The sequence below is a fragment of the Oncorhynchus kisutch genome, linkage group LG11 (genome assembly GCF_002021735.2).
Source record: "Oncorhynchus kisutch isolate 150728-3 linkage group LG11, Okis_V2, whole genome shotgun sequence".
Lineage (NCBI taxonomy): Eukaryota > Metazoa > Chordata > Actinopteri > Salmoniformes > Salmonidae > Oncorhynchus > Oncorhynchus kisutch.
This window is the reverse complement of record NC_034184.2, coordinates 5,967,092-5,991,762: the sequence shown is the minus strand read 5'-3', so window position 1 is coordinate 5,991,762 and position 24,671 is coordinate 5,967,092. Positions and strand designations below refer to the sequence as shown.

The following is a 24,671-nucleotide window of genomic DNA, read 5'->3' as shown; positions in this document are numbered from 1 at the left end:
CTTATTCATATTAAATGCTCTACTATGCTCATCCTGTCTCTCACACAAGAAATTTCACAGGAAAAGAGAAAATGATTGATGGTTATAACACAGCAGAATGGAAATAGTCCCTGTGCACAATCCTGTTAAATGAGCTTTTAGTGCCTTTTTTCAATAAGATATTTGTTCCTGTTTTTAGATGACAAGCCAATTACAAGTAGAGCGAATGTGCATCAAAAGCCTTTTTTTCTCTTAAGTTGGATGAATTTAACTGGTCCTTCCTCATTAAGGAAATTGTCCCCATAATCAGGGATTCCCAGATGAATCATATTCTTTAGTCTGGCTCCAGATTCCTTGAGGTGGAGAGTTATTCTTATGTATCAAAGGAATGATGAACCCTCTGATGCAGCATGGAGAGAGGATGGCAGTTGCACACCATCAAAAACAGATACTTTCCACCTCTGGAAATGACTCTCTCTGCTGTGATTTGTGGTTAGTGATTATGGGTGAGTCAGGCCCTTAGAATTCAATAGCCATCAAACCTCTCTAACATCTGCTGGGGGACAAATCCATTTGATGCCAACACAACAACCTGTTCCCACAGACTTTGGCCGTAGTGTATTGGAGGAGAAGTCTCCTGCCCAACATCTTTCATTTTTGTCATTTAGCAGACACTCTTATCCAGAGCAACCAGGGTTAAGTGCCTTGCTCAATGGCACAATATATTTTACATAGTCGACTCAGAGATTCAAACCAGCAACCTTTTAGTTACTGGCCCAATGCTCTTAACCGCTGGCTACCTGCTGCCCAGCAGAAAAGTGTGTAGCAGGGAGCAATGGCATAGGACGCCTCCTGCAACAGCGCTGTCTGCCTCTAGTCAGTGGAAACCAGTTCGCTATGAAAGAGGGAGCACAGCCATCACAGCATCGATTAAGACAGACAGCAGCTTAACACTAAAACACTTCAGTTGCCTCATAGTAACTGCCTCTGCAATTACTGAGTGTGATGGTCCGCTCAACTGGCAGACATGATCACACCGGTGGCAGTTACCTCCAATCAAATAGAGCAGATATCCCTGCGCAGCCAGCTGTCTTTTCTCATTATTCAGCAGATGATGTCTAGTGGAACGGATTTGCAAATACTTTTGGATATTCACCGCTGACACATGGCTCCAGGCATAAGCGACATAAGCGACAAGCTTATGTCGAGGTGGGGGGGGTCCAGCAACCAAATCTTGCTTAGGGCCCCCAAAAGGCAAGGGCCTGGCTCTGCAAATGGCCTTTGAGCATGGCATGTTGTAAGGCCTAATGTACATGCATAGTGACAGTTGACATAGAGCAGACATAAACAAGCCTTTTCACAATAGCTCTGAACTCATCAGAGCCACACTAGTGCAATTTATGTTGTCCCCTAACCGGCTATCACCCGGTTACTCAACCCTGCACCTTAGAGACTGCTGCTCTATATACATAGACATGGAATCACTGGTTACTTTAATAATGGTACACTAGTCACTTGAATAATGTTTCATGTTTACATACTGCTTTACTCATCTCATATGTATATACTGTATTCTATTCTACTGTATTTTAGTCAATGCCACTCCGACATTGCTCATTCTTATACATTTCTTAATTAGATTATTTAACTTTTATATTTGTGTGTATTGTTGTGAATTTCTGGATACTACTGCACTGTTGGAGCTAGGAACACAAGCATTTCGCTACACCCACAATAACATCTGCTAAATATGTGTATGTGACCAATAAAATGTGATTTGATTTGAAAACATTTCGATTGTGTGGATATAGAGCAGTAACACACTATGGTATGGTGAGCCTGTTTACAAAACATTGGTTAGTTTGGATTATCTCTCAAAATGCAGTTCGATTTTAGGAAATGAATGGTAGTATAACCACAGAAACAGCGCAGCTGGGTAGCCTATAGCAATCAAGGCTTGTTGCTAAGGAACAACCGGAACATCGCCTCTTACTTTTTGTGATTACCTTCTCCCTATATCAAATCATACAGCCACAAATAGAACAATGAGCCAGATGTTTCACCAGAGTAGAAATCTGAAGCATCCGGTTGGCATTTCCACTTAACACCAAATATAGAAGCCCAGTGGCCGGCAGTGGGAGAAGATGGATCGAGATGGATTTTGGCCAACATTCTACACATTTTCTCATTAATGAAACATTGGATCTCAATACAGTTTTCTGTTCCCAAAACTAAAATCTGTTACGAACAGACTGGAATAGGTTTAGTAGACTTTACTGTTTGCCAAAGTTTCAAAAAATGGTGTTGTTTAGAAGTAGTGCAAGGGGGAATTGAGTTATTGCACACGAATACTTCACAGAGTAGGCGTTCCCTAATGTAAATATGCAAATACATGCGAGAACGCGACAATAAGATCTCGCTAGCTCGTGCTTGGCTCTGTCCACCTCCTTGCTTGTTTTTTTGCCCACTATGATTAATTTGCTCCCATTGGAAACAACAGGCTGTGGTCTATCTTGGGTTAGTTCGAAAAATATTTGATACAACCTTCCATTACATTCAGGCTGAGACAGTGTTTCTCCTAGATTGTTTCAGGCGGGGTCCAAAGCCCCCCAAAATTAACATGGGCCTCTTTAAACATTTGAATTGAAATCAATTTCCCTAATACCCATAGGACCCCACCTAAATAATGGAAACAATGTGGCGAGATCCTTTGGTACGAACCAGTTAAAGTTCTGATGAATATTCAAATGTAAAGTGGGCAATTTAGACTCTGACGTCTTTCTTTTTCCAGCGTTATAAAACTGGAAAGCTTTGTCGAAGGGACAATACATTATTCAGTTGGAAATGTCAAATACATGTTCTCTCAAAAACCATCATTACAAAATCTACAGTTAATATAGGAGCCAAAGAAAACAGTAATGAGTCCAATTAAAAACACATATTTTTTCCTGAAGTGTGACATTTTTTGCGGCATGTCCTGAATTGTAATCCTTTCAATGGCGGAGAGAACCAAGATTAGAACTATCTTAATTTGATCACCCTGCATGACAGGGAACGCAAACTTGTATTGTGTTTGAGGTTTAAAAAGGCTTCTAAAATGTGTAACTTCCACTTGAAAATGTCAGACTGGATTTGCACTAACCCTTACAAAAATGCCCATTAATACAAATTCACACAATAATTCACATTTCCTGTTGCTGTGAAAAACGGATCAAATTAATATCACACATCTGTACTATATAATGAGTGGAGACTGAATCAATGTCAGTCATGCATTCATTGACAAAGCTACTACTATCAATCATATTGTGAAGACTCATTTACTGTTCAGGAGCAGTCCTATTCTTGTCCTCATCTTACCTTGAGGAAAGACAATCCCTATGGGAGGGAGGCAATGGTGGAAATACAATTGTTCACCACTGCTGACCTTTCAAGACCAATATTGTTAATCTCCCTTAATAAAGATAGAATGTAATTGAGCATAAGAAAATGGAGATTGCCCTGAATGCGTTAATCATAAGGAGAGCCAATATATTGAGCCAAAAACAGTGTGACATAAGCTGCCTGTTGGCGATCCATAGGTGGCTGAGTTTGCGTGGACGTCAATTCTATACAGTGAGGGAAAAAACTATTTGATCCCCTGCTGATTTTGTATGTTTGCCCACTGACAAAGAAATGATCAGTCTATAATTTGAATGGTAGGTTTATTTGAACAGTGAGAGACAGAATAACAACAAAAAAATCCAGAAAAACGCATTTCACAAAATGTTATAAATTGATTTTCATTTTAATGAGGGAAATAAGTATTTGACCTCTCTGCAATAATGACTTAGTACTTGGTGGCAAAACCCTTGTTGGCAATCACAGAGGTCAGACGTTTCTTGTAGTTGGCCACCTGGTTTGCACACATCTCAGGAGGGATTTTGTCCCACTCCTCTTTCTAGATCTTCTCCAAGTCATTAAGGTTTTGAGGCTGACGTTTGGCAATTCGAACCTTCAGCTCCCTCCACATATTTTCTATGGGATTAAGGTATGGAGACTGGCTAGGCCACTCCAGGACCTTAATGTGCTTCTTCTTGAGCCATTCCTTTGTTGCCTTGGCCATGTGTTTTGGGTCATTGTCATGCTGGAATACCCATTCACGACCCATTTTCAATGCCCTGGCTGAGGGAAGGAGGTTTTCACCCAAGATTTGATGGTACATGGCCCCATCCATCGTCCCTTTGATGCGGTGAAGTTGTCCCGTCCCCTTAGCAGAAAAACGCCCCCAAAGCATAATGTTTACACCTCCATGTTTGACGATGGGGATGATGTTCTTGGGGTCCTAGGCAGCATTCCTCCTCCTCCAAACACGGCGAGTTGAGTTAATGCCAAAGAGCTCCATTTTGGTCTCATCTGACCACAACACATTCACCCAGTTGTCCTCTGAATCATTCAGATGTTCATTGGAAAACTTCAGACGGGCATGTATATGTGCTTTCTTGAGCAGGGGGACATTGCGGGCGCTGCAGGATTTCAGTCCTTCACGGCGTAGTGTGTTACCAATTGTTTTCTTGGTGACTATGGTCCCAGCTGCCTTGAGATCATTGACAAGATCCTCCCGTGTAGTTCTGGGCTGATTCCTCACCGTTCTCATGATCATTGCAACTCCACGAGGTGAGATCTTGCATGGAGCCCCAGGCTGAGGGAGATTGACAGTTCTTTTGTGTTTCTTCCATTTGCGAATAATCGCACCAACTGTTGTCGCCTTCTCACCAAGCTGCTTGGCGATGGTATTGTAGCCCATTCCAGCCTTGTGTAGGTCTACAATCTTGTCCCTGACATCCTTGGAGAGCTCTTTGGTCTTGGCCATGGTGAAGAGTTTGCAATCTGATTGATTGATTGCTTCTGTGGACAGGTGTCTTTTATACACCTAACACGCTGAGATTAGGAGCACTCCCTTTAAGAGTGTGCTCCTAATCTCAGCTCGTTACCTGTATAAAAGACACCTGGGAGCCAGAAATCTTTCTGATTGAGAGGGGGTCAAATACTTATTTCCCTCATTAAAATGCAAATCGATTTATACAATTTTTGACATGTGTTTTTCTGGATTTTTGTTGTTGTTGTCTCTCACTGTTCAAATAAACTTACCATTAAAATTATAGACTGATCATTTCTTTGTCAGTGGGCATACGTACAAAATCAGCAGGGGATCAAATACTTTTTTCACTCACTGTACATGTTATTCACTTGAGAGGATGGAACTACTAGTATTAACCTGTATTCTCTGCCCATTTACCTGATGCTGTTTGGCATAGAGTACTGTGTGGAGCCTATTCAAACAAATTTCTATCCCCATACGACATCCAGCACATGGACGTCTTTGAAGTGGCTTTATGAAACCAACTAACATCATGAAATGAGGAGATGAGATGTGTTATTACTGAAGGGTTGTTGAATGACTGATCAGGTAACACTTACAGAAAAAGTTATTTGCCATTTTGCTCAGAACCCTCCTTTAAAACTTCTTCCGTATTGATGGGTCCCCTGTGGGATGGTTGAGCTAACATAGGCTAATACGATTAGCATGAGGTTGTAAGAAACAAGAAGATTTCCCAAGACATAGACATATCTGATATTGGCAGAAAGCATAAATTCTTGTTAATCTAACTGCACTGTACAATTTACAGTAGCTATTACAGTGAACAAATACCATGCTATTGTTTGAGGAGAGTGCAATTTTTTTTTTACATGAAAAGTTATTAATTAACAAATTAGGCACCTTTGGGCAGTCTTGATACAAAATTATGAACAAAAATACAACGGTTCATTGGATCAGTCTAAAACATTGCACATACACTGCTGCCATCTAGGGGCCAAAATCTACATTGCACCGGGGCTGGAATAATACATATGGCATTTCTCTTGCATTTCAAAGATGATGGTACAAAAAAACAGTTGGTTTTTTCTTTGTATTATCTTTTACCAGATCTAATGTGTTATATTCTCCTACATTCCTTTCACATTTCCACATACCTCAAAGTGTTTCCTTTCAAACGGTACCAAGAAAATGGATATCCTTGTAACGGTTCCCTTGTGGTGAAGGAGAGTCAGACCAAAATGCAGCGTGTAGATTGCGATCCATGTTTAATAAACAAACGTAAACACGAATCAATACAAACACTACAAAACAAAGAACGTAATGAACTAAACGAAAACCGAAACAGCCTATACTTGTGTAAACTACCACAGAGACAGGAACAAGGACACTAAGGACAATCACCCACAAAACACTCAAAGAATATGGCTGCCTAAATATGGTTCCCAATCAGAGACAACAATAAACACCTGCCTCTGATTGAGAACCACTTCAGACAGCCATAGACTTAACTAGAACACCCCACTAAGCTACAATCCCAATACATACACACCACATACAAAAACCCATGCCACACCCTGGCCTGACCAAATAAATGAAGATAAACACAAAATACCTAGACCAGGGCGTGACAGAACCCCCCCCCCCTAAGGTGCGGACTCCTGAACGCACCTCAAAACAATAGGGAGGGTCCGGGTGGGCGTCTGTCCATGGTGGCGGCTCTGGCGCGGGACGTGGACCCCACTCAATCAATGTCTTAGTCCCCTCTCCTCGCGTCCTTGGATAGTCCACCCTCGCCGCCGACCATGGCCTAGTAGTCCTCACCCAGAACCCCACTGGACTGAGGAGCAGATCGGGACTGAGGGGCAGCTCGGAACTGAGGGGAAGCTCGGGAGTGAGAGGAAGCTCGGGAGTGAGAGGAAGCTTGGGAGTGAGAGGAAGCTCGGGAGTGAGACGAAGCTCAGGAGTGAGAGGAAGCTCAGGCAGATTGATGGATCTACCAGATCCTGGCTGACTGGCAGATCCTGGCTGACTGGAAGATCCTGGCTGACTGGCAGATCCTGGCTGACTGGCAGATCCTGGCTGACTGGCGGATCCTGGCTGACTGGCGGATCTGGCAGATCCTGGCTGACTGGCGGATCCTGGCTGACTGGCAGATCCTGGCCGACTGGCAGTTCTGGCAGATCCCGGCTGACTGGCGGATCTGGAAGAGTCTGGTTGACTGGCGGATCTGGAAGAGTCTGGTTGACTGGCGGATCTGGAAGAGTCTGGTTGACTGGCGGATCTGGAAGAGTCTGGTTGACTGGCGGATCTGGAAGAGTCTGGTTGACTGGCGGATCTGGAAGAGTCTGGTTGACTAGCAGATCTGGAAGAGTCTGGTTGACTGGCAGATCTGAAAGAGTCTGGCTGACTGGCAGATCTGGAAGAATCTGGCTGTCTGGCTGACTGGCAGATCTGGAAGAGTCTGGCTGACTGGCGGATCCTGGCAGACTGACGGATCTGGCTGCTCCATGCTGACTGGCGGCTCTGGCTGCTCCACGCTGGCTGACAGCTCTGGCGGCTTCTTACAGACTGGCAGCTCTGGCGGTTCCGTGCAGACTGGCAGCTCCTTGCAGACTGACAGCTCCGTGCAGACTGACAGCTCCGTGCAGACTGACAGCTCCGTGCAGACTGGCGGCTCCTTGCAGACTGGCAGCTCCTTGCAGACTGGCAGCTCCTTGCAGACTGGCAGCTCTGGCTGCTCCATGCAGACTGACAGGTCTGGCTGCTCCATGCAGACTGACAGCTCTGGCTGCTCCATGCAGACTGGCAGCTCTGGCTGCTCCATGCAGACTGGCAGCTCTGGCTGCTCCATGCAGACTGGCAGCTCTGGCTGCTCCATGCAGACTGGCAGCTCTGGCCCGCTCCTTGCAGACTGGCAGCTCTGGCTGCTCCATGTAGACTGGCAGTTCTGGCTGCTCCATGCAGGCTGGCAGCTCTGGCTGCGCTGAACAGGCGGGAGACTCCAGCAGCGCTGTAGAGGAGGAAGGCTCTGGCAGCGCTGAACAGGCGGGAGACTCCAGCAGCGCTGTAGAGGAGGAAGGCTCTGGCTGCGCTGAACAGGGGGAGACTCCGGCAGCGCTGGAGAGGCGAGGCGCACTGTAGGCCTGATGCGTGGTGCTGGCACTGGTGGTACTGGACCGAGAACACGCACAGGAAGCCTGGTGCGGGGAGCTGCCACCGGAGGGCTGGTGTTTGAAGGTGGTACTGGATAGACCGGACCGTGCAGGCGCACTGGAGCTCTTGAGCACCGAGCCTGCCCAACCTTACCTGACTCGATGCCCACTCTAGCCCGGCCGATACGCGGAGCTGGAATATACCGCACCGGGCTATGCACCCGCACTGGGGACACCGTGCGCACCACTGCATAACACGGTGCCTGCCCGGTCTCTCTAGCCCCCCGGTAAGCACAGGGAGTTTGCACAGGTCTCCTACCTGGCGTAGCCCTACTCCCTGTGAGCCCCCCCCAAGACATTTTTGGGGCTGACTCTCGGGCTTCCGTCCGGGCCGCCGTGCTTGCTTCGCAAACTCCATTCTCCGATAACCTTCCGCGCACTGCTCCATCGAATCCCAGGCGGGCACCGGCACTCTTCCTGGGTCGACCGCCCACCTGTCTATCTCCTCCCACGAAGTATAGTCCATACTGTACTCCTCTTTGGGCTGCTCCTGTTGCCTCTTCTCCTGCTGCACCTTGGTGCGGCTACACTCCCCTGGTTTAGCCCAGGGTCCTCTCCCGTCGAGGATTTCCTCCCATGTCCAGAAATCCTTATTACGCATCTCCTCTTTGGGCTGCTCCTGCCTGTTGACACGCTGCTTGGTCCAGTTGTGGTGGGTGATTCTGTAACGGTTCTCTTGTGGTGAAGGAGAGTCGGACCAAAATGCAGCGTGTAGATTGCGATCCATGTTTAATAAACAAACGTAAACACGAATCAATACAAACACTACAAAACAAAGAACGTAATGAACGAAACGAAAACCAAAACAGCCTATACTTGTGTAAACTAACAAAGACAGGAACAAGGACACTAAGGACAATCACCCACAAAACACTCAAAGAATATGGCTGCCTAAATATGGTTTCCAATCAGAGACAACGATAAACACCTGCCTCTGATTGAGAACCACTTCAGACAGCCATAGACTTAACTAGAACACCCCACTAAGCTACAATCCCAATACATACACACCACATACAAAAACCCATGCCACACGCTGGCCTGACCAAATAAATGAAGATAAACACAAAATAATTCGACCAGGGCGTGACAATCCTTGCTTCAGGGCCTGAGCAACAAGCAGTTAGATTTGGATATGTCATTTTAGGCGAAAATTGATAAAAAGGGTGTGATCCTTAAAATATTTGGACCTGACGTATTAGGCATACATTGTAGCAACCTGTTGATAAGAGGACAATTAAATGATAAATCTTTAATTTTGTTTGTGCATAGAGGGACATGTTAGCCTGAATTGATTTCCCTACCTCGTCATGTTTTGCACCCTTCAAAATGATGATAAAATACAAGCACTAGCCTGACAACAATAAACCACCGTTTTTGTTCATCAAGGAACATATGGCCATGAAGGGAACAGGACCCTTTTGAATGCATTGTTTGTGACCCAAAAATGTAAGTGTTAACAGCAATTCAGGGAATGGATCACATCTGGTGTTTTATTGTACTGCAAGAGGCTGACTGGGGAAAGGGATGGTCTGGTAGGCTGACTGGGGGAAGGGATGGTCTGGTAGGCTGACAAGGGGAAGGGATGGTCTGGTAGGCTGACTAGGGGAATGGATGGTCTGGTAGCCTGAATGTGGGGAGGGATGGTCTGGTAGGCTGACTGGGGGAAGGGATGGTTTGGTAGGCTGACTGGGGGAAGGGATGGTCTGGTAGGCTGACTGGGGGAAGGGATGGTCTGGTAGCCTGACTATGGGAATGGATGGTCTGGTAGCCTGAATGTGGGAAGGGATGGCCTGGTAGGCTGACTGGGGGAAGGGATGGTTTGGTAGGCTGACTGGGGGAAGGGATGGTCAGAGAGAAAGCCTTGGTGTCTCCATGACAACAAAAAGCACTCTGCACTATTTTCCCTGCAGTTTTTCTGCCAACTGGAATGGATTTTCCACATGAGCGTGCAGATATCATTCTGTGGGTGACACTGATTGTCATTTGTTTGTGCTTGTGAGAGTTTCTGGATGAAAGAGCTGATCTGGTGGAAGATTGAGGGTGGGTTAGGTGTTGTTGTTAATAGCATGAACATTGTCCACTGTGTAGCTGTTTTGAACATATAAAGGTTCAAAAGGTCTTTGCAGTTACTAGAGCTATTAAGTTGGTACGCACTTAGGAAAGAATCCAAATTTGAGATAGGAATGACTAACTTGATTTTGTGTACATCATGCATTGACGTCAATGCAAGATTTTCACGAGTTATGCACAGCAATCTCAGGCTACATGTCTTTAAAAAAAGGTTTCCTCATAATGCCAATCAGTTCACCACCACGGCGTTCATTGGGGTAAATGGAGGACTTTGTGAGTGGATTCTGAATTCCCCAAGGGAGTTGACTCTCTTGAGGTTGTGCTTAATGTAGCTTACATGCCTCTGGGTCATAGTGAAGTGTGGCAATGTGGCACATGTTCAGTAGGGAACACCGTAATGAAACTTGTGCTGTGATTAATGAATATCTGTGTTCTTATTGGACAAGCTGAGGTAGTAGTTATTCTGGATAAAACTGAACTCTACTCAGGAGTCTTAGACTACTATGTCATCAGCAGAGATCAGTTGGTTGTCATCTCCTCTTTTGGTCAAAGACTAAAAGAAGCAGGCGAATGCTGATGGGCTACTAAGGCCACCCCGGCTGAGGAAGACATTTCTGAGAAACAGCATTGATTTACTGCTGGCCTTGAGCATCTTTCAATGACAGTGTGGGATTGTGGCTAGTGACTGGAGATACTCAACTGTTTCAAAGCTTTAGGCTCTTAACACCTTTGGTATAATATGAAGGACATTAGTGAAGCTGTTTAATTAAAAACACATCTCTGGCAAAGGCATGCTAAAAGATGCATGAGCTCCCTTCAATCAACAAACCTGTGACTAAAAGATAATATGTCTGTATAGAAAATGGTGTGACCGGTAACAAAGTAACATGTGTAACCGATGTGAAATGGCTAGCTAGTTAGCGGTGGTGCGCGCTAATAGCGTTTCAATTGGTGACGTCACTCGCTCTGAGGCCTTGAAGCAGTTGTTCCCCTTGCTCTGCAAGGGCCACAGCTTTTGTGGCACGATGGGTAACGATGCTTCGAGGGTGGCTGTTGTTGATGTGTGCAGAGGGTCCTGGTTCGAGCCAAGGATGGGACGAGGAGAGGGACGGAAGCTATACTGTTACACATGTACACATGTCAATCAGAAAGCTATCAGCAGTCTCGTAGCCAATCCATCCTCTCAATGTCTCCATGCAGGCCAGACTGCTGCTCAGTCTCACAAGGGCATATCAAGGGCTACACATACAATACATTTCTAATGAGCCTTTACCCTAGCGAATCATTTTTCATTGAAAGGGTATAGGCCATACTACTATTGACATATAGCCATATGTAATATAGCCATATGTAATAATGTAATAATAGTGCAATTACACATTGTTATATTGTACCTGTTAAGCCTGTAATTACTGTATTTTGCTTTAATATTATTGCAAAATAACAGGCCTTGTCATTTTTCTGGCCAATTTGACATGCATTTTGGGAGGGTGGGGCATATGCTCCTTAAAATATCTCTATATGTTCTCAAAGTAAAGTGTTTATGACAGTTAAATACCAATAATTACAAATAATGTTAAACTCCTATGTAGCCAATTGTTTCTACTGTGCCACAACAATGGTTTCTATGGCAGCTAATGTTTTGAGGGTGACTATGAGGGTCTGGAAATCCGTTGCATTTTAGCCAAAATTCCTTGACAACTGGAGTTGTAAATTGTAATTGTCTGATTAACATGTGATTGCAATGCTTTTTCTTGCAGCATTTTATTCTGACTAGGCTACATGAGATTACACATGGTGCAATGCTCTGCCTATTGACACAAATAATGCAATATGCTTTATTTTTATGATGGCCTTCAGCACATGTTGTAATGAATTCCCTAATGAATTACACAGGCTAAATGATGTAGCAATTTGCTGGTCAATTTCATGATTTACATGCGACTCACTCCCGGTGCCATTCCTTCACATGCTCTGTTCAGATTAATTATTGAGCAGGGTGCCATATTCATCTATAAACAACCTGTTTCTTTCAATTTACCACATACTATTCTACATGATTTAAAAGGCAACAAGTTACTCATGGTGTCCCCGTTTATGTCGGGTTACTGTCCATTGATGTCCCTATTACTTTGAAATTTACAAAGACTAATCTAGACTAGGCTAGGATTTAACAAACATCTGGACAATTGTCAGGGCAGTGTAGACTATAAAACATGGGATTAGTTTGTGATATCTTACCTGATAATGACATACATGACGAGTACGTTCCCCACCAGACCAAGCACACACACGATAGAGTAAAGAGTCGTGATTATAATCGCGATGATCACTGGTGTCGAGTCTTTGGCTAGGTTGTCTGTTCTCTCACATTTGGCCTCTACACTCACGTTATCGCTGAAGTTCCGACAAAAAACACTATTGTTCATCATGGCCAAATGTGAGAAATAGTACGGAATGTCCGATGTGTTGCCACCGCTTCCCATCGTCCACTGAATAATGATGTGTTGATTTGAAATGTAGGCTATCACTGGCGCGACTTGCTGTATCGCTTTTTGTTGCAGGTCCACTGAAGCTGTCTGTGCTGAGGCGCTCAGCACAAGAAATCCCGGAACGATTCTCTCACCTTCCAGGCTGCACAGTGTGAGTTTGAAGGCGCTTTTGTGTCACACCACGTTAAGTACCAGTAAACACGAGTGACGGAAGGAAGATGAACATGAATGAATATTACCAATTTCCCTTAATGCTTTTTCTCAATTTATCAAAAAATGACGTCACTCCATGAACCACCTGACGCACGGGCGTTAGAAAGTGGTTAGAAAGTGGTAATTGTCTGTATATAATTTTTTTATTACTTAATTTAAGTGCGCTACAGTAGACTGCATACATTTTTCAAACTCCAAACCCAGCCGCAGGTCAATCTGAAGCGCAGCTATAGACCCCGGCATATAGGCTACAATTGAAAGTCTCGTTGAAAGTGTAGGCTAGTAGCAAGCTACCAATATCAGAAAGATATAGGCTACAATTGTACAACAATGTGGTGGTGGTGTTGGTGATGATGAGGGCGGTGGAGGAGGTGGTATCCTCTTAAGCAACAGGTGCACTTCATGCACCAACAGTCAAAGCATTATACAAGGTTTCACTAACTCCCAGTGCAGTGTAATGCTTGATCACGTACTGTATCTACATAGTAGATTACACATAACACTTTTACGCACGTAATCTCCTTTTGACACTTGTAGAATGATTTGAGGTATTCTTATATTTAATGTTTTGTGTTGCATCATAAGTGAAAGAGGTCTGGTACCCACTCCTATAATCCAATGGGCATTGATTTGAATCATGGTAATGTAACTCTGTGTTACATTGCTGTTTCTGGGAAATGTTAAGTGGATGACATTCATTTGTTAATGTGTTGAAGGCCGAACAAAGTTTTACAGAACAAAGCAGCTGCAGTTGCGACACTCAAAAACATTTGATTAAGTTAGGACAAATGCCACAGTGAGTCCTCTGTTTTGAATAATATACAAACTGCTTCTGTGATGTTATTATTAAAATATATCACTGCTGTAGATCACAAGCACAGTTTTTAGTTACATCAAAACATATGTCCATGTGTCACAGTGCTGACTTTTTCCCAATACCTGCAGCAAAAGCCTCTACCCCGTCCTCTGGCTAGGCAGAGTACTTTAGGATTTTAGTTACTTCGGTGTAACAAGGGCCTTGCCGTGTTGGGTTTGTTCCTTCTTTCAGTTGTCACTCCCTTATTTTCCGGTCTAGTATGAGGCCTTGGATAGATATACTCCTATTTAAATATTCTTAAGCGTTACAATTCAATGGTTATACAGTTTCTCAATACAACAATAATGCTCAATCAATCCTTAATGCTTTAAGCTATGCCAGATAATATTGCAAAACTTTAAATGCGTTAACACTTCTAACAATATTGACTAAATAGCAAAAATAGTTCAATTACCTTAAATGCTCAGCCCCTTGGTCACTTTCCCGTAATCGGTATTCTTACAGCTATGACGCTAGATTCCGAATTCCAATATCTCTATACACTTCCAACTCTGTGTATGGACTCAATATATTGTAACTGGTACTTGGCTATTTTTCCTTGAATTGCTAATCACATCTGGTTTCTGGTGTCAAAAATGCGAACGCCCGCTTTGCCTGTGTGATCAAGAGGTGGTTAGACCTCTGTTTTTCGGAGACTCAGTCGGGTTCACAAGATTCAACCAGCTTCTTCAGAGTATGACCCAATAAGTACTTAAGCACAATTATCCGGTTCTCAAAATATTGTTTTACTCTATCAAAAAGTGTATAGTGCAATAGTAAATTTACCTATGATGATTCTCCATATGAAGTCTGTTTCATATGTTAGTGAGGATCATGCTGTCTTATGATCTCTGTTCTCTTTATATACCTTTTGTCACGTTCTGACCTTTATTTCCTTTGTTTTGTCTTTATTTAGTATGGTCAGGGCGTGAGTTGGGTGGGCAGTCTATGTTTGTTTTTCTAGGTTTTGGGTATTTCTATGTTTCGGCCTAGTATGGTTCTCAATCAGAGGCAGGTGTCATTAGTTGTCTCTGATTGAGAATCATACTTAGGTAGCCTGGGTTTCACTGTGTGTTTGTGGGTGATTGTTCCTGTCTTTGTGTTTGTGGCACCAGATAGGACTGTTTTGGTTTTTTCACGGTTCTTGTTTTGTAGAATTGTTGTACTTTCATCTTTATTAAAGATGCACAAAACTAACCACGCTGCATTTTGGTCCGCCTCTCTTTCCCCAGAAGAAAACCATTACACCTTTTTACAGGGGAAGTTCCCACTGGTGCTGTAGACCTACATAACCTTAGGCCTGTGTGTTAAACGGAAGCTTCCTATTATTACCATTTAAGGTCATGCACTACTGACTCTCACATTGCTGCTTCCGTGTTACTGTTGGCTGATTCTACTCAATCATACCAGCTGGTTGTTTCTACCACTGGAGGTGGCGTAGGTGGTATGTCAAGCGTCAGCTGGGAGAAGTCTATGATAGGTATGTCAAGCGTCAGCTGGGAGAAGTCTATGATAGGTATCTCCTCTGCTTCTCCCTGTTGTCTAGTTTCTGCAGGTGCGGTCCATGGTTCCATGAGGTCGCGGCAGAGTAGCCTAGTGGTTACAGCGTTGGACTAGTAACCGGAAGGTTGCAAGTTCAAACCCCTGAGCTGACAAGGTACAAATCTGTCGTTCTGCCCCTGAACAGGCAGTTAACCCACTGTTCCCAGGCCGTCATTGTAAATAAGAATTAGTTCTTAACTGACTTGCCTGGTTAAATAAAGGTAAAAAATAAAAAATAAAAAAATAAAATGGTCCCGTGAATGCCCTATGTTGTTGTCCCCATTGCTTGATGGAGTGGGCAGATTCTTTTCATCTCTTGTCACACATGTCTTTGAAGTAGTGTATTCTGCTGTAGATCGCGCCGAGTGTGCGGCGGGTACAGTAGCCTAATAGTTAGAGCGTTGGGTAAGTAACCGAAAGATTGCTGGTTAGAATACCTGAGCCGAGAAGGTGAAAATGCGTCGGTGCCCTTGAGGAAGGCACTAAGTCCTAATTTGCTCCAGAGGTGCTGTACTATTATGGCTGGCCGTGTAAAACAACACATTTCACTGCACCTATACAGTGTATGTGACAATGCAACATCATTTTTTGTATTATTATTTACAGGTTATGTACTGTACCGTAAAGGGCCCATATTACATTGCTATCTGATTAAGGTTATACATTGTGTGGAATTCAAGAAAGTAGCTGGCATCTTATAGTTAACAGATATTTTTGTTCTCGACTATTCACTTATCCATGTTACAGTATTGGAAGTAAGAATGTGTTCACATTCTTATTTCCAATGCAGGCCTGGCAAAGTATTTGTTTGGGAAGGCATACTGTTTAAAGAGAATAACGTTTTCTCTTTATTCATTATGGCTAGTGTTAATTAGTATTTTAAATAGAACAAATTATATTTGAACCAAGGTAGAGCCCTCAATAGAGCGCTATTAGTGAAGATCCATTGAGATTGAAATTACAGTATGTCCTATGGAGATTCACTTTTAGGAGCTTCAAAAGCATGCCTCAAGCATCAGATTGGAACCGTGGTCTTCCTTAACAATATAGACCATATTGTTCTCTTGACATTTAATTATCTTCAAGTAATGTATTCTTATTCAGTTAAGAGGTTTGCTGTTTGATGTTTGACTAGGTTTTCAATATGGCTAAGACATAAAAAATGAGATTGTAATGTCCATTTGACATTTTGGTCATTTAGGAGACACTCTTATCCAGAGCGAATTACAGTCAGTGCATTCATCGAAGGTAGGTGTAACAGCCACATATCAATTGGCCTTTTAACCCAACTCCCTGAGAAAAACACACGCACACACACATGCACACGCACGCGCACACACACGTGCACACACACACACACACAACCTGAGCAGTCGGAATGTAGGTTTTATTATCATTTTTTACAGCTCAGTGGACCAATCCCAATCGATTAGAGACTTTTACAAAAACACATACAATTGACAAATGGAAACATGAGAATGTCATGAAACTGTAAATAAGTTCCTTTCTCAAGGTAGGTGGCATCTAGGATACAATTGCTAGCAAACTTTCCACACCAGATTTGGGATCTCTAACCTCTAGGCTAAATACAGTGCCTAGAGTATTCAGACCCCTTGACGTTTTCCACATTTTGTTACTTTACAGCCTTATTCTGAAATTGATTCAATTGTCTTTTTCCCTCATCAATCTACACACATCTACACACAATCATGATAAAGCAAAAACTGTTTTTTAGGAACGTTTGCTAATTTAAATAAAAAAACTGAAATATTACATTTACATACGTTTTCAGATCATTTACTCAGTACTTTGTTGAAGCACATTTGGCAGTGAATACAGCCTTGAGTCTTCTTGGGTATGATGCTGCAAGCTTGGTACACCTGTATTTAGGGAGTTTCTCCCATTCTTTGCAGATCCTCTCAAGCTCTGTCAGGTTTGATGGGAAGCGTTACTGCACAGCTATTTTCAGGTCTCTCCAGAGATGTTTGATCTGGTTCAAGTCCAGGCTCTGGCTGGGCCACTCTTGGACATTCAGAGCCTGGTCCCAAAGCAACGTTGGGTCGTTGTCCTATTGGAAGGGGAACCTTTGCCCCCAGTCTGAGGTCCTGAGTGGTATGGACCAGCTTTTCATAAAGTATCTCTCTGTATGTTGCTCCGTTCATCTTTGCCTCGATCCTGACTAGTCTCCCAGTCCCTGCCGCTGAAAAACATGATTCTGCAACCACCATGCTTCACTGTAGGGATGGTGCCAGGTTTCCTACAGACGTGACGCTTGGCATTCAGGACAAAGAGTTCAATCTTGGTTTCATCAGACCAGAGAATCTTGTTTCTCATGGTCTGAAAGTCTTTAGGTGCCTTTTAGCAAACTCCAAGCGGGCTGTTATGTGCCTTTAACTGAGAGGGGCTTCCATCTGGCCACTCTACCATAAAGGCCTGATTGGTGGAGTGGTGCAGAGAGGCCACTGTGTTCTTGGGGACCGTCAATGCTACAGACATTTTTTGGTACCCTTCCCTGATCTGTGCCTCGACACAATCCTTTCTCGGCGCTCTACGGACAATTCCTTCGACCTCATGGCTTGGTTTTTGCTCTGACATGCACTGTCAACTATGGGATCTTTTATAGACAGGTGTGAGCCTTTCCAAATCATATCCAATCAATTGAATTTACTACAGGTGGACTCCAATCAAGTTGTAGAAACATCTCAAGGATGATCAATGGAAACAGGATGCACCTGAGCTCAATTTAGTGTCTCATAGCAAAGGGTCTGAATACTTATGTAAATAAGGTATTTCTGTTTTTATTTTATGTAAATTAGCAAAAATGTCTAAACCTGTTTTTGCTTTGTCATTATGGGGGTATTGTGTGTAGATTGCTCAGGATTTTTTTATTTACTCCATTTTAGAATAAGGCTGTAACGTAACAAAATGTGGAAAAAGTCAAGGGGTCTGAATACTTTCCGAATGCATTGTATATACCTACATTTAAACCATTTAATTAATTAAAATGGTAGTGTTTTTCTCCTTCTGTGTAATGACAGAACAGAGCAAATACCCATTTTGTGTGTCAGTACAGATATAGGATCTGAATTTGAGCCAGTTTGCTACAGCAGGAAAATTATCCTGAAGCAACAGGAAATGTGAATTATTATTTTGATGATAGTTCATGAAAATATTTGTCGGGGTTGATACATTTTTCATAAGGTAAAATCCAGAAGCCTTTTTAAACCTCAAATACACTACAATTTTAAAATGTCATGCAATGGACAGTTCTCCTGCAACAGGGTGATCAAATTAAAATCCTACACCTGTACAATCATGGATCGTTCAATGCAAGTGTCACGCCCTGACCTGAGATATCTCTGTTTTCTTTCTATTTTGGTTAGGTCAGGATGTGACTAGGGTGGGTATGCTAGTTTTGTATTGTCTATGGTTTTTGCATTGTCTAGGGTTTTTGTATGTCTAGGGTTTTGTAGGTCTAGGGGGTTTTGTAATTCTATGTTGGCCTGATATGGTTCCCTATCAGAGACAGCTGTTTATCGTTTATCCTCATTCATACGACGAACGTGACAGCAAGAATGAGGATAATGTACAGGTTAACCACATTTTTTGGAGCTCCACACTGTTACCTTTTGATTGTCATTCTGTGGGTTGTTGACTATAACTCTACCTCTTATCAGCTCACTCTGCATACCAGCTGTTGGCATAGAGAGGCTTGCACAAGTAGCTAGTCATCCACACTAAATCAAAGCTAGTCATCCACACTAAATCAAAGTCTTACAGATCTCCTCACACACAATGCAACATGATCCATTACAAATCAGTGATCTGTTTCTCACATCTTGATCTGCAGTACTTAAAACACAACTCTACTGTTTGCTTTTGTTGTTGCTCTTGTACTGTTTGTCAGAATGTGCTAAAAAGTCCAATAGAATTAGACATTTTAATGCATTCAATCTCTAGATGCAGTTATATGTAGTTCATTCTATGTACTGCCTGTAATGAGGGGGTGATTGAAAGTCTAACTGGTTCCAGTTATCCATGAATAATAGAATGTGTACTCATGGAACATAGTTTATTTTCCTCTTGTTCCTCCACTGTCTCTCTCTGATGCCACACACACACACACACACACACACACACACACACACACACACACACACACACACACACACACACACACACACACACACACACACACACACACACACACACACACACACACACACACACACACACACACACACACACACACACACACACCTCATACATACACACACACACCTCAAACACACACACTTAATATACCCACACATCAATCACACACACACACACACACACACACACACACACACACACACACACACACACACACACACACCTCATACACACACATATACACACACACACCTCACACACACACACACACACACGAACCTCATACATACACACACACACACACACCTCAAACACACACACTTAATATACCCACACATCATACACACACACACACATACACACACACACACACACACACACACACACACACAGACACACACACACACACACACACCTCATAAACACACACATCATACACACACATAAACACAGACTCATGTTCTCATATATACACTCGCACACACTTTTTCTAGTTTTTTCATATTATTATTTGTGTACTGGTTTGACATTTTTACTGCATTGTTATAACATCTGCCAAATTGTGTACACGACCAATAAACTTTGATTTGATTTGACACACACACACCCTTATGAAAAAAAACATCAAATTTGCAGTTTCACATGTGAAATAGCTGTTTTCACATGTTGAGCCTAAATTTCACGTGTTACATTTAGAGTTCACATTTCAACACCAACATGTTTTCACCTCACATGTGAATTGCAGTTTCACATCTGAAATTTGTGGTTTCACTTTTCACATTTGAGAATTAGATATGCAGTTTCACATGTGGAATTTGTAAGGGCACACATGCACCTGTGAACACACACAAACAAACTCTCTCTCTCTATTCTCTCTCTCTCTCTCTCTCTCTCTCTGGGTTTTTCACCTCTGTGTACTAAAGAAGCACTTACAGAGACATATAGATTATCCTCTTCTACATTGCATTACTTGCTGTTTGGGATTTTAGGCTGGGTTTCTGTATGAGCACTTTGTGACATCTGCTGATGTAAAAAGGGGTTTATAATTAAAGTTGAGTTGAGTTGATTTGATTTGATCCTCTTAATTTCCTTGCACCGATAATAGGGGACACTAGGGGAAATTGTATTAGTTGCATGCTCGCTATTAGTAAGAGGGGACCGGCGGAAATGGTAAAATATTTAGATTTTTTTAATCTGTTATTCAGAGACCAGCTTTGGCCATGCATTTTTTCATCATACTGAATGACTAAAGAATCCATATGTTCTGAAATATGAACACAGAATCCATATGTTCTGAAATATGAACACAGAATCCATATGTTCTGAAATATGAACACAGAATCCAAACATAAACACAGAATCCATATGATCTGAAATATGAGCACAGAATCCATATGTTCTGAAATATGAGCACAGAATTCATATGTTTTGAAATATGAACACAGAATCCATATGATCTGAAATATGAGCACAGAATCCATATTATCTGAAATATGAACACAGAATCCATATGTTTTGAAATATGAACACAGAATCCATATGTTTTGAAATATGAACACAGAATCCATATGATCTGAAATATGAGCACAGAATCCAAACATAAACACAGAATCCATATGATCTGAAATATGAGCACAGAATCCATATGTTCTGAAATATGAGCACAGAATCCATATGTTCTGAAATATGAGCACAGAATCCATATGTTTTGAAATATGAACACAGAATCCATATGAGCACAGAAATACAACTCTTATTATAGTAGAAATCTGACAAAATTACAATCATGATCTTTGATTGGACTTGCATTGTTCTGGTCTTGACTCTGTCTCCCTCCAGTCTCGATTAGCTCCGGTCCTGGTCTTGAATTGGTCTCGATTTGCTCCGGTCTTGGCCTTGACTTGGGTGTTGCTTTGGGTGGTCTTCTAGAGAACACAACACTGCATGTTTGTAACCCTAATCCCAGGGGTGCTGGAGAACCTGCCTTTTTGCCCTCCTATGAAAAATGTTGGTGGCGCTAAAACAATAATGACCTTTCTCTTTTAGTTTATTTTTTTTCTTGTAACAGAACAGGTTGAAATCTATGAATGGAATTATGGTAATTGTTTAGAGGTGGGGATTTTGTCCTTTTTCACTTTGAGCACCTGCCCCACCAAAGCTCTGTGCACAGCACTGACTCATGCTAAACTATTTAAGGAATGTTATAGAGGAAGGGCAACTACTTTCAATAGTTTCCCCTGTCCAGCAGATCGAACTTAAAGACGCTGCAAATGTTGTCCTCAGTTCAAATTGAGTTCAAGGAACCTGTGTGGAAAAGCAATTTAGGAGACTCAATGAGCCTCATTACAGCAAATTCAAAAAGTCTTCATTTTTACAATAGAACATCCTCATGAATGGAGTTCTCGTTATTGTCATATTCTATTTAGTCTGTGACTGAAATGCAATGTTAATTTGACTAACAACAGCTTAATAAAAAAACATTTTATTACTAGATATTTTAGACATAATACTCTCTTATGTTATTCTCATTACATATACTGGGGTGTTATGTCTGACCATTTTAAATAAATCAGATCTACTTTCAAGGTCCATAAATTCAATTATCACTTTTCCCAAGTTAGAGAAAAGCAATCTTAAAAAGTTGGTCAGCAAGCATGTAGACAGGATTTTTTATCTATCCGTGACTACTTCTTTCTTCTTCACACTATAGTTTTAAATGACAAGGGTTGACAGCTCCAATTTGTCAGTCTGCTGTGTTATAGCTTTACCATGTATCACACAACCCCTTTGGTAATATTCTGCCCTGGGTTCTCACTATTACCACTGTCATTGAGTTCTTCAAAGTGCTCAAAGGTTAAGTCCAGCAGGAGCAGCAGTCCTGGATATGGAGTATGAGTTAGTGCTAACAAGGTCTCCATGATCACGATTCACAGAAAACAGAGCACAATGTTCTTGTTGCCACATTAAGCTGGTCACCTGACTGTTTTTAACAACCTTTGAGGTGAATGCGGTTGGATGACCAATTAGATGCTAAAATAATTTTGGTGCCTTTTCTTTTGTTTCCCCGGTGAACGTGATGAGGGTGACAGAGTTCAGATCACAGCTTTAAATTCTTCCATTCCACATTGTTCCAAACAATCTGCAGAGTGTTCTGAGTTTACTCATCTTGGACAGAAGTCTTTCTGTTTAAGTAAATATTTAGTGGAAAAACTGGCGTAATAACAACATCATGTCATGTTCATTGTCTAAATACAGTCAAACATTTTATAAAACAGACTAACAGACCCACAATGACTTTGCAGCAAATCTCCTCAGCCTCATGGTTTCTAAACTCTAGTCTTCCTCTATTTTAACCAACTAAATGGTGTTGCAAAAGTTGTATTGCTATTTTTATAGCTGGATTCATATAAGCAAGTCATGCTGTCATGCTTCCCCAACTATATTATGGGAAAGTAATGGCAACCAGCACTTCAGAATGCTTCCTTTGCATGTAGGCTACTGTATAGTATTGCGAAGTTAGTATGTAAAGGATCATGCTTTGCTTCAATGGTAGAGAAATTGCTGTGTTTTTCCCTGCCGGGTACATTCATCTTCAGTGCTTTCATTTGTCACTACTGTGCTGCCTGGTTGATAAAACATTACATGTGGTGCTCATCTAATGCAGACTGGCCAGGGAAAGAGGACGCTGCACTTCAGTGTTCCAAGAGACTGCACACACTGCACTGCTTAGAGAAACAATCATTTTGATCCAATGGATGGACAGTCCTTGCTCTGTCTATGAATTTGAGAGTGGTTACATTTCTCCAACCCAACCCCATCCCTCAGTGTTTACCAAAACAGTGGCTGGATGAACGCTTTGTTGTTGTTTGAACAGCAGATTGCACTTTTAATGATAGATCGTTATTACAGTATTGCTATTATGTATTCATGACTTGCACAATGGCTAAATGCGTCTGATTAATTCAATCTTTCACTCAATGTCATAGGAATAATTATCTTGAGATACTGCCTGAACCCAGGCAAGAGTATATTCATTCAAATGAAGTCTTTGGATTATTATTTAAGATTACAGTAATACAAGGAGTTACGCTATTCAGCAACACAGAATGAAAGCCTTGGAGGCAACATTCTGGACAGTAACTACAGTACAGAGGCAAATCAGAAGGAACTGGCAACCTAATCTAATCCACCTAATTTAGACTAAACTCATATACTGTGTGTCATTTTTCCTATCAAACAAACAGGTAAGGGATGATAATGTTGTTCCTGTTGGCCATTGTAAAACATTGTTCACCCTGCTTAGAAGCAATTTATGAATGATGATGATAAAAGTTAGCTATACTGTATATCAAGAATACATATGAATGGAAGGTGTGTGTGAGTGAGTGAGTGAGTGAGTGAGTGTGTGTGTGTGTGTGTGTGTGTGTGTGTGTGTGTGTGTGCGCGCGTGTGGGCCATGTGTTCATTAGTCTACTTAGTTACAAATGCCCTCCATCTACAGTATATTACTCTAATCAGTGTGTCATTACTGAATGTCCCCCTTGAAACACACACACACCCACAGACACACACACACACCCACAGACACACACACAGACACACACACACCCACAGACACACACACACACACCCACAGACACACACAGACACACACACACACACACACACACACACACACACACACACACACACACACACACACACACACACACACACACACACACACACACACACACACACACAGACACACACACACACACACACACACACACACACACACAGACACACACACATGGGCATCATGCACCCATTATTTTAGAGGACAACTGTGTCCTGTCGTACCAAAGCCCATGAAGTCTTTTAAATACATACAGTTGAAGTTGGAAGTTTACATGCACTTAGGTTGGAGTCATTAAAACTCGTTGTTCAACCACTCCACAAATTTCTTGTTAACAAACTATAGTTTTGGCAAGTCAGTTAGGACATCTACTTTGTGCATGACACAAGTAATTTTCCAGCAATTGTTTACAGACAGATTATTTCACTGATAATTCACTGTATCACATTTCCAGTTGGTCAGAAGTTTACAGGATGTCATGGCTTTAGAATCTTCTGATAGGCTAATTGACATGATTTGAGTCAATTGGAGGTGTACCTGTGGATGTATTTCAAGGCCTACCTTCAAGCTCAGTGCCTCTTTGCTTGACATCATGGGAAAATCAAAAGAATTCAGCCAACAAATTGTAGACCTTCACAGGTCTGGTTCATCTGTAGAATTAATAGTACGC

General features: G+C 42.2%; 1 protein-coding gene across 2 annotated transcripts in view; it reads right to left on the bottom strand.

The window, feature by feature from the left end:
• Positions 1–12,949, bottom strand: part of LOC109875874 (delta-type opioid receptor) — a 37,559-nt gene extending 24,610 nt beyond the window's left edge. Inside the window, exon 1 of one of the 2 annotated variants that reach the window (XM_031835206.1) lies at positions 12,367–12,949. In XM_031835206.1, the coding sequence (XP_031691066.1) occupies positions 12,367–12,611 (245 nt within the window). In that variant the 5' untranslated portion in view covers positions 12,612–12,949. The remainder of the gene's footprint in view (positions 1–12,366) is intronic. The other variant, XM_020468308.2, reaches the window with a different exon arrangement.
• Positions 12,950–24,671: the final 11,722 nt, after the last annotated feature.